Source organism: Cydia pomonella, chromosome 14 (genome assembly GCF_033807575.1).
Source record: "Cydia pomonella isolate Wapato2018A chromosome 14, ilCydPomo1, whole genome shotgun sequence".
In the NCBI taxonomy this organism is placed as follows: Eukaryota; Metazoa; Arthropoda; class Insecta; order Lepidoptera; family Tortricidae; genus Cydia; species Cydia pomonella.
In genome coordinates, this window is record NC_084716.1 from 13,624,711 (window position 1) to 13,643,170 (window position 18,460).

General features: G+C 37.3%; 2 protein-coding genes across 2 annotated transcripts; one reads left to right on the forward strand and one right to left on the reverse strand.

The window, feature by feature from the left end:
- Window positions 1-759: 759 nt before the first annotated feature.
- LOC133525289 (uncharacterized) lies at window positions 760-2,694 on the reverse strand. The gene is made up of 2 exons (XM_061861576.1): window positions 2,355-2,694; window positions 760-1,905 (listed from the first exon to the last, which is right to left on the reverse strand). The coding sequence occupies exons 1-2, from the start codon at window positions 2,412-2,414 to the stop codon at window positions 760-762; spliced, it is 1,206 nt and encodes a 401-aa protein (XP_061717560.1). The 5' UTR covers window positions 2,415-2,694.
- Window positions 2,695-9,516: 6,822 nt separating this feature from the next.
- Window positions 9,517-13,078, forward strand: LOC133525276 (cytochrome P450 6B2-like). The gene is made up of 3 exons (XM_061861566.1): window positions 9,517-10,695; window positions 11,036-11,289; window positions 12,740-13,078. The coding sequence occupies exons 1-3, from the start codon at window positions 9,584-9,586 to the stop codon at window positions 12,916-12,918; spliced, it is 1,545 nt and encodes a 514-aa protein (XP_061717550.1). The 5' UTR covers window positions 9,517-9,583; the 3' UTR covers window positions 12,919-13,078.
- Window positions 13,079-18,460: the final 5,382 nt, after the last annotated feature.

The window sequence follows — 18,460 nt, forward strand, 5'->3', positions numbered from 1 at the left end:
GTCATGAAATCGTTATAATTAAATTCTTCAGAATTTGCATGTGTATAATTTTCATCACAAAGACTAGGCGAACCATGCCACCATAGATCAGACTCTGCAGCTTATGCGGTTCAACGCCCCTTGATAATAAGTCAGCAGGATTATCTTTTGACCTAACGTACAGCCATTGTGATTTTTCAGTAAGCTCTACAATTTGTTTGGCTCTATTTTTTACATATACAGTACTTTTTACTGCCTCTGTCTTGATCCACCACAAAACAATTTGAGAATCACTATAAAGAAATATTTTATGAGGAACTCTATCATTTAAAATCTTACTGACTCTACCTACCAATTGCGCTAAAAGTAGAGCAGCAGAAAGCTCCAATTGAGGTATAGTGTGAGATTTAGAAAGTGGGGACACCCGGGACTTGGAACATAATAAGTTCACTTGAACCGAGCCATCAGTCATAAAAACTCTTAGGTAGAGACAGCTCCCGAAAGCCTTAAGAGATGCATCGGCATATCCTACTAGCTCTACATGTGATACCAATTTAAAGTTAACACATCTTTCTATTTTGATTTGACCCATTTGCATTAAATTATTTAAAAACCTTGACCAGTATAGGAATTATTCATTTGGGATTGTAGAGTCCCAATCTTTACGCATAGAGCTATGGAGTTATTGCATGAATAGTTTGGCCACCACAATTACTGGGCCAATTAAACCAAGTGGGTCAAACATTTTCCCTATAAAGCTGAGAATTTTTCTTTTTGTGTTCAGTATTGTTGCCTCATCAATTGCAGGGCAAGAGAAACTCCAAGACCTAAAGTCTTCACTGTGTCATTTTTACCTATCTCTACACTATCAATTTGTCTGTGCTCAACTGGTATATCGCTCAAAACTGGAGCATGGTTCGAACACCATTTATGTAATGGGAAACTACCTAATTTTAGAAGCTCTACAATTTGCCTTTTCAGCTCCTGAAGTGTCTCCACATCATCAGCACCAGTCAGCACATCATCAACAAATGTATTTTTATAAATAGCCTGAGCGGCCAAAGGAAACTGATCCTTATGCATATTTGCTAGCTCCTTTAAAGCTCTTGTAGCTAAAAATGTGCTTGATTTTAAACCGTATGTAACAGTTTGAAGCTGCAAGCAGTTGGTAGGGTCTTTGGGCGAATCGCGCCATAAAATGTTTTGAAGTCCGCGTTGATGTTCATTTATAAAAACATTGCGAAACATCTTTTGAATATCACAAGTTAAAATAAATGGATAAGTCCTGAATAAAATAAGAATGTCAAAGAGCTCACTCTGTACAACAGGTCCGTTCAGCATGACTTGATTCAGCGATGTCCCATTTCTAGATATCATCGATCCATCAAAGACCACACGATGATGTGAGGTTCGACTTGATGGATTGAACACGCAGTGGTGTCCTAGAAAAAACACAGGACCATTTAAATCATAACCCTCTATATCAACTATCTTTGCATGTCCTAGTTCCAGGTACAGGTCAATAAATTTTTTATATTGTTCAAATAGCAAAGGATCATTTTTGAACCTTTTTTCTAACATTATGAATCTATTATAGGCAACAGAAAATGAGTCACCTAACTCTAACTCTTCCATGGGGAAAGCTAATGGCATATCAACATAAAATCTATTGTCTTTTACTGAAACAGAGTCCTGGAATATTTTTTCAGCTTGTACAAATTCATCATTTGTAGATTTTTCCACTTCAGGAAGTTTTTCAGAAAGCCAGAATTGCTCCATTACATTTTCCAATTTTTCACCATCAGATATATTAACTAAATTTGTTACAATATTACATGTGGTACCTTTTTCAGGAATACTTCCTCCAACAATATATCCTAACATGGTATTCTGGAATACTGGTCCATTTTCAGTTTTTATGCAACCCTGCAACAATATTTTAAAATAGATGTTGGCTGCAAGCAACAGAGGAATATCACTTGTCATGTAAAATGTGTCATCAGCTAAAGTTATATTTTTTGGAATGTGATATTTAGATACATCTAATGATCTTTGAGGCAGTTTGGAAGTAATTTCATCACTAATGTGACATTTCAATATTATTTTAACATTATTTTTACATGATTGAATAGTCAAAATTACATACTCATTTACTTTACATAGTTGTGTACGGAAACCAATAATATTGTTTGTCTCTATTACAGGTTTTAAGCCAAGCCTGCTTACCAAATCTGACCTTATAAAACTGCCTTGAGATGCAGTGTCCTGTTCATTATTATTAGTTAGTAATTTGACTTTTATGGTTGGCAGCAAAACACCACTATCTGACACACAATTTAAAATAGTATTAACAGCAATTTCAATTTCAAACTCACCAGTATCAGATGATAGTGGCTGCTGACTGTCATCATTATTTGTCCTGGGCTTGTCCACATTCACATTGCGCTCCTGATGCAGCAATGTGTTGTGGCCCTGTTTACACATTTTACATTTAAAACTAAATTTACATTTACCATCATGATTATTAAGGCATACATTACACATTTGCTTTTCATTTACATAAGATTGCCTTTGAGCTGTAGGTAACATTTTAAATATAGGACAGTTATATATCTGATGGTCTTTATTAGCACAATACCTACAGGGCGGCAACGACTTCGATACCACATTTGTAACCTTAGGTATTGATTTATGAGTACCTTCATAGCAAGTACTTTTTTTTTGCCCAGAGTATGCAGTATTCTCTTCATCAGCTATTATGGCAGCCAGGGCCAATATTTTGATTTTATTATTTATTTCTATAACGACTTGCTTCCCATCGAACCAATTTTTTCAATATGATTGACATTTGTGACATTTGTCATGAACAGTCCGTTGCTTGGACGGCTCGGTGAGCTCGGACAGCCCGGCCCGGCCTGTCTCGCGCTCGGAGACTCAACGATAGTGTCAACGCATAGAGATACTATAATATAGAGATAATGGCCCGGTCGCCCCGGCCCCGGAATCCGGATCCTTTAAGGATGACTCACGCTACACAGTGCCAGGGCCGGGCCGGGGCGGACCGGAGCGAGCCGTCACACGGACTTTCAGGAGCGCCACCGTCGCCGGACCGTTCCGGGGCCGGGGCGACCGGGCCATCATCTCTATATTATAGTATCTCTATGCGTTGACACTATCGTTGAGTCTCCGAGCGCGAGACAGGCCGGGCCGGGCTGTCCGAGCTCACCGAGCCGTCCAAGCAACGGACTGTTCATGACTGTCTCAAATAATCATGTGCCGAAGCATATTAAACTATTAAAAGGAAAGGGGATGTCCGGTTCTCCATACAAACATAGTCCCCATTTTCCTCTCTGGATATTGATATTCCCTTCGTTCTACATCCAATTTTGTAATAGTACATTACGATACAAGTGCGAAAAATAGGAAATTCGAAACAAGTGGCGATAAATTAAAACACGACCGAAGGGAGTGTATCGTATCGTATCGTACAACGTTTTACAGTACATGGCTCTTTAAATGTTCGACACAGTAACGTAATATGCTAATTTTCGCACTAGTGTGGTAAAGTAGCAACATTATGTACTGTAAAAATATTATCCGTAATGAGGACTACGTTTGTATGGAAAAGCGGTCTCGTTTTGAGGTAGGTAACTAGGCAGATTACTTAGAGATTGACTCATCACAAGCTGCCCTAAGTGCTTCTTAGCGAGTAGACAGGCCTATTGTTTTTCAGTATTATTTTCTTCTATTGAGGTGTGCATTTGTGTTGTATTGCAAAAATATATCCGTTGGGGTTCAGTGATACCCGATAGATATTAACCCTGAATCACAAATGATCATTTTGCTTAATGCCGCGTTTTTGCATTATTTTCTCCCATCAATCCTATCATAGACTTGTTCCGTTTCAGGAATGCATGAAAAACTTAAGTTTAAAAGAGAAGATATTTAAAATGGCTGTAGGAATACCACAACATTTTAAAGTATCGATATAAGATAATCATCTACAAACATTCAGCTACAGAGAAATACGCGTACACCACTAAGAATGTCGGTGGTGCGCTCTCAAAGTAAAAAAAATAAATTCACAACATTCTACATGTCAAATATAACACAGAAATTAAATAATATTTGCAGGCAAACTAACCACTTAACATTACCATTCCAATAAAATATCAAAGTCATAATAAGTCATGTTTATCATTTAAATTTAAATCCTTCGAAACGCTGGGGTCGTGGGGGCCAAGCGCGCGTCAGCTATACAAGAATTTAGCGACGCGCCTCATAGACACCACAGGTGACCAGAAGGCTGGCCAATATTTCGCTCAACGCATAAGCATTGCCATTCAACGTGGCAATGCGGCCAGCCTTCTGGGCACACTTCCCATCGGTAGCGAGCTTGAGGACATATTCTATTTATAAGACTTATTTTAAATTTACTTTTTATCATTAGACTTAAGTTTATTTATAGCCTATTTTTAATTTAGAAATAAAATTGTATTTATGATTTATATTTAGACTATTATGAATAAATAACTATATAATCCTTCATAAAAGTGTAATGTTTCGTTGTACATAATGGTTTGGTGAATATGTCGGCTGTCATGTTATTTGTAGGCAGATACTTTACACTTATACAATGCTGTTGAATCAGATCTTTTAATGTCTATATGTTTAGTGCGTTTGTGTGAATACTCCTTTGCCAATAACAATTTTTGAGCGCTTTGGTTATCATTAAAGATAACTGGATTATAATGTTTATCAATAATTTCACACAGGAAATTCTTAATAAAACACAACTCTTTCGCTACATAACTAATCGCTAAATATTCAGCCTCTGTACTGCTTAAGGCCACACAACGCTGCTTTCGCGATTCCCAGCTCACACAATTTGTGCCTAACTTTACTACAAAGCCTGTATATGATTTTTTATCACATAAGTCGTTAGCCCAGTCAGCGTCAGTATAGGCTGTTATATTTAAGCTCTTACTTTTATAGAAACATAGACCTACATCTATAGTTCCCGCTAAATATCTTAGAACACGTTTTGCAGCCACCCATTGACTTTTATCAAAGTTACATAAAAATTGACTTAGCTGACTACAGCTAAATGTAATATCAGGCCTTGTACACACAGAAAGATACATAAGGCAGCCGACCAGTTGCCTGTATTTATAAACATCATCATCTAGTGGTTCCGTGTCTGACTTTAATTTACAGTTCGGTACTAAAGGAGTGGAAACAGTTTTACATTGTGACATATTAAATTTCTTAAGCAATTTGCGAATATATTCCTTTTGATCTAATATTAATACATTTTTATCTCTAGTGACTCGCATTCCCAAGCAGCTTGTTAATGAACCTAAATGCTTTACATTAAAATTTTGCTGCAACAAATTATATAAACCCTTTGTATTACATGTAGAAAAAATGTAAAAATCATCCACATAGAGAGCTATAATGGTAAGATCATCATCACGCTTACGTATGTAAACACAAGGTTCATTTTTGCTCTGTATATAACCATTTTTAGAGAGCAAATCATGAACTTTCAGGTTCCACATGCGACTGGCTTGTTTTAGCCCATAAATGCTCTTTCGCAATAAACAAACCTTTCGTTCATCAGTCACAAAACCTTTTGGTTGCTCCATATAGATCCTCTCATTCAAGTCGCCGTTCAGAAATGCCGTGGTGACATCAATATGCTCTATGGACATATCATATTCATTAGCCAATGAGAATAGAATACGCATCGTTGAATGACGCACGACAGGAGAGAATGTATCTATATAATCTATACCTTCTTTTTGTGTAAAGCCGCGAGCAACTAAGCGAGCTTTATATCTATCAAAATTACCCGATGTGTCATGTTTAAGTTTATAAACCCACTTGCATTTAATGACATTTGTGTTAGTGGGTCTATCAACCAACTGCCACACATTGTTCTCAATTAATGAATTATATTCAATTTCCATTGACTTTTTCCATTCATAAGAGTTACATGATGCTACCGCCTCTTCATATGTTTGAGGTTCATCTAATATAGAGCTGGCAAACATACCCAATTCATAGTCACCATACCTAGTCGGTGGTTTACCACGAGTGGCTCGAACAGGGCGGCTGCTGACAGTTACAGGTTCCCCTGAACTAGTCGCGCCTTCCCCTCGAACTGCAGTGTTTCCTGCGGGCATTGGCTCCGAAAGCAGCTCCGCATCAGGTGACCACTGCTCGGCAGAGGATTCTTCCTCACCGTTGTCGTTTTTGCCAGACTCAGCATCTGTAAATTCATACGAAAAATTATAAGTATTGTTCTGCTCATCATCATTTGAATCAGACAATTCATTTACATTTTGACTAGAATTTTCATTTGATTGACTAGACTCTAAATCATTATTTGCACTTTGTTCAATATTTATTTCCTTATTGCATATATCATTATTAGTTCCATTCAATTCATTAAAATATTGCACACAAGGAATTATCAAGTGATCAATAAAATTATTATTATTTAGTTCATTTTTAAAATTCCTATAAAATTTATCTTCTAAAAAGTCTACATTCCTTGACAAAATAGCCTTAGTGGGATTTGATGGCTCAATAAGTCTGTATCCCTTTGTAGTCTCTGAATAGCCAACAAAAATACACATTTTTGACTTAGCTGACAACTTACTAGTGCGAGTAGGCTCCGGCAACAAAGAAAATGCTATGCAACCAAACACTCGAAGGTGTCCAAGATCAACACTGTGTCCGGACCAGACCTCCTCCGGCAACTGTCCTGCCAACGCCCTGGTAGGGCTGCGATTCTTGAGGTAAATTGCTGTCATAACAGCCTCGCCCCAAAATCGATTGCAGAGACCTGCCTGTAGAAGCATGCACCTAGCCTTCTCCAAAATCACCCTATTCTGGCGTTCAGATACACCATTCTGGGGAGCACAGTAAGGTACTGTCAGTTGGTGTAGTATGCCCGCCTTTGCTAAAAACTCCTTGAAAGTTTCATTGCAGTACTCACCACCATTATCAGAGCGTAGACACTTAATCTGCAAACCAGTCTGCTTTTCGACTACATTCTTAAAATTAACAAAGCAAGACATTACCTCAGACTTCTTTTTCATTAAATATCCAAAGGTCTTTCTTGAGTAGTCATCAGTAAGGGTCAAGAGGTAACGCGCACCACCCCAGCTGTCGTCACTCATCGGGCCACAGACGTCTGAATGCACCAGTTCGAGAAGCTTGCTAGCACGCCTAGCGCCATCCTTAGGGTAAGCCTTGGCCACTGGCTTCCCCTTAAGACACGCGACGCACTGCTGTATGCTGTCATCGCCCATCTGAAAAGAGACACCACGTGCAGCACTCTCTCTCACCATTCGCATTCCATTCAAACCAAGATGACCCAATCTTGAATGCCATAGCGATGCTTTCTTTGCATCTGACACAGCTAACTTTGCAGTCTGTGATCCCTGCACTTGATGCAGAGTAGCCATCGACTGCTCCTTTGCATAAATACCTCGCAATCGGTACACACCCTTACATAAATCAGCTGACATAACAGGTTTGCCCTCTAAAGTACATTTTTCATAAATAAAACAGCCATCATTTTTAAAAACCACTACCAAACCCTTTTCACACATCTTACTTACGGACAGCAAATTTTCAGACAGATGAGGCACATACATCACATTCCTAATAACTCTAATAGAATCATCAATGCTTACATGAACATCCCCGACACCACAGCTTTCTAATTTGGAAGATTTGTCAGCACAGTTAATGTTTATTTTAGAGTTCTTTAAATTATCAAAAATATCACAATTATTAACCATATGAGATGTCGTTCCACTATCCACAATAAAGTCCACAACAGGTTCTTCCGCTGAAGCCATGAACGAAGAAACAACTAGAGTCTTTTCTTCTTTATGGTTTTCCTTCTTGTTCTGTCTTTTGAGTTTGAAGCATTTTGACTTAATGTGTCCTGGTTTGTGGCAATAGTGACAGACAATCTTCTTTTTATAACTACTATTGCTAACAGCAAATGCGCTATTCCCATTAGTATCTGTGCTAACTCTCCGGAAATCTTCTTGAAGCAGCCTGGCTCGAACTAACTCGGATGTCAAAGAATGTGAGATTGAAGCAGTTCCCAAAGCTGAAACTAAAGTGTCATAATCTTGCGGGAGCCCTGCGAGGAGAATCTCCGCTATTTCTCCATCTTCAATTGTTTTGCCAATATCTGCCAATTGGGAAACTAATGTGAATATATTATCAATATAAGCTGTCATGCTTGCACACTGTCCCAGTTCTATTCGATGCAATCGGCGAAGTAAGCTCACACGCCTAAATAAACCTTTGTCTTCGAAAACGGAGCTAAGTTTTTCCCAAGCATCTTTTGCTGTATTTATACCGTGAAGCAATTGAAAAAGTGTGGGTTTTAGGCTTAAAGATATTCTGGCTAAGGCACGCTGTATTTTTATTGGATCGTTGTCGTCCCCCGTGACAGATGGCCAAAGTCCTTCCAATATTAATGCATTTTTGCACATAAACTTCCATGACGTGAAGTTTCCAAGGCCATCCAATTTCTCGATAAGCATTCCGCCGCTAAAGCTTGAAGTTATAGGATTAGCATGAGCGTTCTCCATCTTGCGCGGCGACGAACACAATTAGAGGTTATACCACACCAAGCACGTTGCAAATGAGGTTAAGTGAGTTCGAATTTCAAGTTATTTTCCAGCCAATCGCTTATAGCCTTCTGCCTCTTTATTTATCAAATAAGTCTAATCATATGCCACAATATCTGGGGCCATAAACTGTAGGAGAGATCGGCGCTGTGAAATACGGCGTGTTAGTGGCTAGCTAGGAGGTTGGCTTCTTAAATAAAACTCACATAGTGCAGATGAAGCAATCTGTATTATATACAATACATCCACTTCATGTTTGTCAGGCGGGTAACAGCAGGAGACACGATAACACAATTCTACTATTCATTATAATATTAAATTAGTTTAACATAACTCACATACAGCGGCCATCATGGTAAGCCATCAAGGAAGAGAAGTGACAGAATGAACACAGGTGTTGCCAGTGTTGAGAATACAATTTCCAACATTAATAACAGAGGCTTTTGTCGTATAAAATATTTTTATATCACTCGTCGACTCATGATCAAGATTTCATGGAAAAGAAAACACAGGATATAAAACATAATTATGTCGTTTCAGGAATTTAGCTTACTCTATAGGTACCTTAAATTTTGACTGTGACTTATATCGACCAATATTGGTCCAGGCACAGTTTTGGACTGCACTAATATGGTCGACAATGTTTCAAGAATGTAAACTAAAACCAATTTCTAATGTTCCGATTCAATCATGTGACGCGTTGGACAATGTAATGTTAGATAGGCACAGCAAAGTTATAAATTAATAAAGTGCTTATCAAATCATAATCATTTAGCAATGCATCGTATGGCATTGTTTTATCAAGTCACGTGATTAAAAGTTAGATAGTAAAACACATTCTGAACTTATACTATTATATATATACTATAATTCTCGCCCACTGTCTAATACGCAACCGTCGGCTGAAGTAGTCTTTAATTGATTATTTATAAGTAAATATGGTGCTCATTATAGCAGTGGCAGTTCTATTGATCCTAGTGTACTGCTATGGAACCCGGACCTTTAGTTATTGGTCTAAGCGAGGTATCAAGCACGACCCACCCATTCCGTATCTTGGCACGGCCAAGCGACAGCTCTTTTTTCAGACCAGTCACTCTGAGATCTTTGACGAGATGTACTGGAAATACCCGCAGGAAAGATATGTTGGATATTATTATACGAACACGCCGCTTCTCATCCTGAGAGATCCAGAATTAGTTAAGCGATTTTTAGCGACAGATTTCAACTACTTTTATTCAAGATCATTTTTTCCCCTACATGGTGTACCAGAACCGTTAATGAATAACCTATTTGCGTGTGACGGAAACTTGTGGAGATTTCTGCGGCAGAAGATGACACATGCGTTCTCATCTGCAAAATTAAAAGCCATGTATCCACTGATTATTTCTAGAACCGAAAAATTACAGCAACTTGCTGCAGAGGCTGCCTCGAGAGGAACAGAAGTAGACGTACTAGACCTCATGGCACGATATAACACTGATTTTATTGGTGCTTGCGGGTTCGGCCTTGACACAGAAGCTCTTAACGACGAAAACTCGATGTTCAAACGTGTGGGGCATCGTATATTCCATACCACCAAACGTGATGCGATTGTGATGTTTTGTAAAATAATGATGCCCAGTGTATTCAAGAGTTTACATTACTTCTCGGAGTTTATAGAGAAAAATATGTTTGAACTTATAAAAAATATAATGGCTCAGAGGGAGTATAAGCCATCAGGCAGAAATGATTTCATAGATTTACTTCTGGAAGCGAAAGCAAAAGGGAATACAGCGGAATATTCTTCAATCGAGACAAATCTTAGTGAAGGTCCATGTCTTGCGGAGCTAGAATTGACTGAGGAGCTGATGGCTGCGCAAGTATTCGTGTTCTTTAGCGCCGGGTTCGAGACGTCATCGAATTCGTCCAGCTACATGCTGCATGAATTAGCCCATCATCCTGAATACCAAAAGAAGTGTCAAAAGGAAATTGATGAAGTGCTCTCGCGATATGGAAACAAGTTGTGTTATGACGCTATCAAAGAGATGAAGTACCTGGCTATGTGTTACAGGTGAATATGTCTTTAGATTGCTTAACTCACACACATAACACATTTTTATTTCGATGTTCGCCATAAGCGTGACCATAGTAGTAGGCCGGCAGAAAAAATATTAGTTAAACTTTTAAGAATTTCAGTTCTGTTAAGTATTATGAGTTCAATATTTATGCTTCAAACAAACATACACGCTGCTTATTAAGGCAGCAATTTTTTTTTATAATATTATGCACTAACAAAGTTTAGTAGGTAACACGATTTAGCATACTCGCAAAAAATATCTAGTAGAGTATCTTGTTTGTTTACTCATAATGGTGTAACTACATTTTAATATGATTGTACCAATTTATTTTAGCGAAACGCTCCGCGTTTTTCCGCCAGGTGGTTTCTTAATGCGTAAATGTCAAAAACCTTACATCATCCCGGGCACTGACATTACGCTGGATCCCGAAGTAAAGGTGGTGGTTCCGGTCAAATCCTTTCACAAAGATCCCCTGTACTGGGAGGACCCCGAAGAATTCCGGCCTGACAGATTTCACCCGGATAATATGGCTAAAATCAATAAAAATATATATTTGCCGTTTGGAGATGGACCAAGAAAATGTATAGGTAAGTGGTCTGTATGTACGAGTATTAGGTGACATTTCCGATACCTGTTTATAGCCACAGTATTAAAGGTGCAGTATCCTTATTGATGAAGGCAAAATTTCACATACTATCGCGTTTACGATGTCAACTAAATACATCAAGGTCATTATGACCATACGTTAAATAAATATAGACATAGATTAAACCCGTAGTGAAATATTTCACAGAATATATTCGATTTTTCTGTGACAATATACATTTATCTTTTTTGTAGGTTTTTTGTTTTTTTTTTCTCTCACGTTTCTTAAATTATACGACAATTCAAAATATCACACGTAAAGCGCGAGGCAAAATTGCACTGAATTAAAATTGTAAGTCATAGTTGTACCTTTTTTATACCACGACGGTGGCCAACAAGGACACGGCTCGCCTGATGGTACGCAGTCACCGCAGCCTATGGACGCCTGCAACTCCATAGGTACAAATTGTAAATTGTAAGCCATAGTTGTACCTATTATTAGACTATATTTAGGTGGTTTTGCAGTAATGGAAATAGTTCTAGTAGCGTACGAGTAAGGAGCAAACTCAGACGGTCCGATTCGAAAAATGAAATACGATAACGTAAAATCTGGTTTAGATAAGTTCTCATTTAAATATTGTTTGTATGTCGTATAATTGACAGAAGCAACTCGATTCGGACATCCAACGTCACTTTGACGTTAGAAATATCGTTACTGGGCTCACAGCGGAATCGAAATAAACGTCAATTTTGACATGTCGTTTAGTTATCGAACTTTTTAAGATCTTTCCAAGATCTTAAACGTGTCTTAATCATTCTTCGAATCGGGCCGACAATTTCAATCCCACGCAAATGCCCCGTGTGCCTCGGAGTTCTTCATATAGTTCAAGTTGACCACGATGACGAAAGTTCTAACTTACGAGTAAAATATAAAGTCGCTACCTATTTAAGAGGTTCAAATATAATTCGATCAAATGAAATAATAAGAGTTTACCCTGCTTATAGGAGCTTTTCTTTAAAAAAAAGCCGTTTTTTTTTAAATTTTGAACGTTTTCATAAATTTTGTGTTTTTTTCCTACTGTGTTGCCATTCCCTCATAAACTTTGTATAGCGCTAACAAAAAGGAAAGTTTGAAAAATGTATGGAAATTTTAGGACACTTTTAGTCTCATATAAGGATGAAAAAGGCTCGGTATTCTGACTAGAAATAACACAAAAGTGACATAAAGGCAAAGTGCCAAAAAAAAGGAACGCTCAGATTCCGATTCACGTTTAGTAAATTTTTACTGTTTTTGTTGAAAATTGCTCACGCTAATTGGTGCATGCGAAATAAAGAGAGATACGAACCAATCACCACGACAATCGTCAAGGTCGAATCAAAACTAATTCTAAATCATAAAAAATTGACAAATCAAATTTTAATCGACTTCCTGATTTTTCTTCCAATTCGCAGGAGAACGTCTCGGAATCATGCAGTCTCTGGCCGGCCTGGCGGCGCTGCTCAGCCAGTTCTCAGTGGCCCCTGGAAAGAACACCGTGCGTCATCCACCCCTCGATCCATCAGTGTTCCTCGTGCAGAGCGCGCTCGGCGGCATTCCGCTTATCCTGGTCCCTAGGAAGAAGAACTTGTGATATAAAAGAACCGATAGTCTTGCTGGGCTGTCAGTAAATACAATAGTTTATTTTTACTGACATCGTCTTGCCCATATTCTTGCTCCCATGCCCTCATGTACTTCTACATTTTATAACAACTCCTTTACCTTCTGGGCTGTTTGGTTATGGAATGCTTTGCCAGTAGAAATAATAGTATCGTTGGAAAGGTCTTTCAAAACTAATAGGGGTTTCTACAAACATTTTTTGATAAAGTGAATATATTCGGAGATAATCGCTCCGAAAGAAAAAATAAATGTGTCCCCCCCCCCCCTCTAACTTTTGAACCATAGGTCCAAAAAATATGAAAAAAATCGTGGAAGTAGAGCTTAAGAAAGACATTAAATGAAAACTATAGCGGACATGATCAGTTTAGCTGTTTTTGAGTTATCGCAAAAAGTTTCCCCTTCATAGTAAAAAGACTTACTTTATTTAGGTATACTGATTATGCAAATTTGCCATTTGTTTAACTCGCCTGAAATGTACCGTTTCATCCCTTGGTTAACAATTTACTATACTTTAAGCTCCAGTTTAGCTTATTGTGACGGAAGAGTAACTACGGAACCCTACACTGAGCGTGGCCCGACATGCTCTTGGCCGGTTTTTTTGTATTATCATATTATTTTATTTATATGTACTTGTCTTATATAGTTATTTGTTTTATGTACTGTGTGGTAATGTTCTCTATTTTTAGCTCCTTGCACTACGTGTTAACTTTTGATATGAGTTCTTCATTTCGATACCCAAAGGTCTGTCCTAGTTATTGTTACCTATTTATAATTTCAAGACGAATATTGTTACCTATTTATACCTAATTTTCTTCTAAACGTTTATTGTTGTTTTACACGTAAAATGTATTGTTATTGGAGCAATAAAGTATATATCCTTTTTTTCCGCCATTATTATTTTTATTGACCATAACAGAGATTACAGGTAACATAAACTAACTAAATTAAATCTAATAAAATAATAAACATAAACAGGAATATTAAAAAACCCTCTCCTATGAATATTTACTTACTTAAATATAATCTGTAGACACTTGTTTATAAACAATATAATTAATAACATAACATTTCCGACTCTGGCGCAGACTTACTCTTAATTGAGTCCAATAATAACATAACGTACGTAAGTAATATAATTAATTATTTCACTCTATTCCAGTGAGTGGTAATGAAAGGGGCTGTGTCAACAAAATATGAAGCTATCTTGGGGGGAATTTGGGAGACGTGATGCCACAGAATACCTACTTCTAACTAGATTATGTGCCATGACGCATAATAATTAATTAGCATATTATTTTTGTAGTTTATGAGTGCAGATTGTTTATTTCTTAATTCATTCAATAAACTTTTCTCTTTGCATCCACTCTTTATTTTAATTACTCATAGACTTATAACTTACAGTTACTCTCATCCAGCTTTGTACCCCTGCGGTATGTCGGATAGATGAATATTCAACATGATGGTAGGTTTGCTAGCGACCCTGCGGTACCCCATCTAAGGCAGAGCCGGCATTCGTTGGTGGTTTTAGATTAGACAGTAATCCTCTACTAGTTAGTCCGTCATCGCTCCTGGCTTCCTCCGGACTAGGGGCATGCGTAAACGCATTTCCCCAACGTTAAAAAGAGGGTATGGTTCGGATTGGCAAGTCAAAATAATCTTTGACTAATCAACTGCGGTCGGAATTAATTCGCCGCTACACTGCACTTAAGGGCCTACCGCCAATAATCACTTCGTTCGTTCGTTCGTCTATTGGTCTCCCAATCGCTGAAATATGACTTATGATACGATAAGTATCATCTTCAATTTTCGATATTCGCGGTAGGCCCTCTGAACCTATACATATTCTGATAATAGTAAAGTAATTAGCGGGATAATCTAAGGACTTACGTCGTAAAATTATGATAACGTATTAATAATCCAATCGTACAATTAGCTAAATGGATAAATACTTATACTATGGAACTATAAAAGCTATTACTTAATTAAAGCAATTAAAATAAAAGCATCACATTTAAAATGTCGTGAGACATACTAACATAAAGATAATTTTACGGTTAATCGCGCGGGTGACTTAAAAATACGTGAGTGAAACCGTTAAATTATCTTAAAATAAAAGTAGGGATTGCAAACCGGATTGATTTTCAATCCGGCCGGATCCGGCCGGATTTTGACCATAACCCGGCCGGATCCGGCCGGACCGGATCCGGTTTGGTATAGGGATATCAAAATTAATTAAATGACATATTTTTCTAGTTTTTTGCGTAATACGTATTCCTAAATCTATAATTTGAAGTTAATAAATAACTTCTTAACAATAAAATAACCCTTAGTAGTAAAAAGTGTGACTTTGTCAATATCACTTAAAAACCCAAATATGAGATCGGTCATTTATAACATATATAACCATTCACAAGTGCTCAAATTTTCGTTTACAATTATAAATTTGATTAGTTTCCAAAGCCCGGTAATGGGATGTGGGGTGGGAATTGGAACTCCTTGAAATGACAAGTTTTCGTAACTGTTCCTTGATTGAATTCTATGTAACGTTGACATGAATTCTAGTAAGAAAATAAGATATTTTACTATTAACCAAAATGATATTAAATTTTCCCTCATTTTTGCCCAAGAAAGTAGTAGTCTGTATGATTTAAAAAAAAAATTCCTTTTTTTATTTACAGAAAAGTATATTGGTCAAATTATAGGGAATGGAACACGACACGACGATCTCAAGCGAAAAATAATAGAGTGTAGGATTGAAATCCATCGCGGATAGGGACTCCTTAAGAAAAGTTACATGGATCAAATAAAGAATTGGCTAGACGTAGAGTAGCATGTACCATTAAGGAAATTGCATAAGATTGGATGAAATTGTAAATACAAAAGATTCTCTCTCAAATTTGAATAGAAAATAAACAATATATATATATAATCGATGTAAACTAAAGATTGTTATCATTTCATTTCATACATTCATTTTCAATACAAACTTACAATCTTATATTCATTCACACATGTAACACATATTGATTAGCCCAACTCTAGTCAGTTGAGTACCGCCGACTTAATCCTGCTCATTTGTTTACTTTTAATCTCCTATCACAACATTATGACACTCTTTTCTTCTCTTTAGCATAAATTACAAATGCCTTCCATGGCATCTCCTCGTTTAATTTTTCCTTCTATTACAGTATTTATGTAATCGTCATATCGTGCCACCAACATGAAAGGCAACTTCTGTTCCCAGTCATCGTCATAATAAATATATTTTTATTTAACTAAATTTAAACTTTTTCATTCGTTTTATGCTCTGTTCAAGTTCATGCATCTCATCCGTCGCCTTTTCCTCATCTAAACCGCACAGTGCGTGCTGTATTTAGGCTTTTTTTTATTTGACCGGATCCGGTCCGGATCCGGTGATTTTTACCGGATCCGGTACCTCCTGAAAAGTGCCGGATCCGGCCGGATTACCGGATCCGCCGGACCGGATTGCAATCCCTAAATAAAAGCAAATAAAATAGAAATTATTTATCGTGAATTAAATCCTATAGGTATTGACATTCTGCAATCCCTATGTTTACCAGCGTACCTAAATTGCCTCAGTTTGGTTTGCGGATAGTTTATTCTTAAATGCTCCATCGAGTGTGGGGTAGTGATCTGCGCGTGACACCAATGTCAACAACAGTTCCTTTCTCATCGTCCTGTCGATTACGCGTCAGCGCGTAACGACGTTATAGGTGACAAGAGACATCATTGTTTCTCGGATTCGTTAATAAACACCGGTAAATATAAATATGGAAATCTAGCAACCGGTAAATATAATAAACATTATTTTCACCACAACAACAGGCCCCCTTAATTGTTCAAAAACGAATAAGAAAGTTCAGTCACCAATTTTGAGTTGTTTTCATGTTAGCTGGTAGAATTGACTTTTAAATAGAATTTCATTTGGACTTGATTTGGTTTGATTTTATTGGTATTTCAAAGCATAGTTAGATTTTGTGAGGTGAAAAATTTTGTGTTTCACTCGGATGCAAAGTTTGTTTAACCCTCGTGCCTTGAAAACCTCGCAACGCTCAATATTCTACTTCTTGACCCACTCGTAACGATCATGGGTCAATTTTGGAATCTTTCACTTGCTCAGGTTACACACTTACTCCTTCTAAACCCTACTCATAGTGTTATGTTCCTGCCGATGAGTAAGGTTGCCAGAGCTCAACGAGGGTACGGAGTGTTAGGGTCGGCAACACGGATGTAACACCTCTGGAGTTGCAGCCGTCTCTTGGATATATATATATATATATTCTAACTCGTGTCGATTTAAAACACTCCCTTCGGTCGTGTTTTAATATATCGCCACTCGTTTCGAATTTCCTATTTTTCGCACTTTTATCGTAATTTAATTTAATAATAGTAATATTGTGCCTAAGATGGGTATCTGTGCGTAGTCCTATAGGTATGGTACATAGTTTTGTAATTTTCTTCAGCTGCAAATAAGTCGACAATACTCGTCTGAAAGCAAAGGCACAGCGGCATAGAATATCAAACACAGCCTTTCACGATGGCATCAAGTTTCCCGTAGCCTTGGCGATGTCTTAAAAGCATCAATATCAGAGCGTTTCTATTGCATTATTTCTTTCGAAATTGATGAAGTAGGTATCTGTATATTTTTGCGATGTCTCTAATTGTTCGTTAACAGGCAGTGACATCTTTTAAAAAGCGGGAAATATCATTAAAATGTAGATATGTTTTTTTTTAATTCCTTAAAATTTCAGCTAATATTATAACTAGATTAACCGGAACCTCTTTTTGAACTGCTGCTTGTAATATTAGTTGTAAATTGAGCAATACACTTTTCTTCAGTCACGACACACACCCAAGTGACACAATAATGTGACGTCTATTGTCAAGTAACAGTACCTACTGATAAATCTGCTACTTGACGCTAGATGTCGACTATAAAAATTATAAGCGTTTTAATAAGAAAACTGATGTATGGAGTGAGTACTCTATGCTTATTTATTTCTCTATGGTTAAGTACAGTCAGAAACAATAGTTGTGAATGTACTTAACTATGCAATAAAAGTATATATAAGTCCCAAATAGTTTTATAAAAATAATAAGTATATTTTAAACGACGTGGCAAATACGCTTGAACGCGACCTTTGTGGAGATATATTTCTATTTGTGAAACCTGTGGTAAAACTATTTATTAGCATTTAGTAAGCATTATTTAAATCAATTACAAAACCGACCTACATGGCAATCGGTTACGCCAAATGTAGCTATTGATAGTTTAGTCATACTGCGTAGCGACAATTCACCTCCTCTCGAGTGGCCCATGGCGAGGGTAACTAACTTGTTCCCGGGAAAGGACGGTATAGTACGCGCAGTTGAAGTACGCTTGGCAAATGGTCATACTCATAATAGGTCAATCACAAAAATATGTGTACTGCCTATAGATTTATAAACTATTATGAAGGTATACATATGTATTAATTTTTAGTGTAAACAAAGAG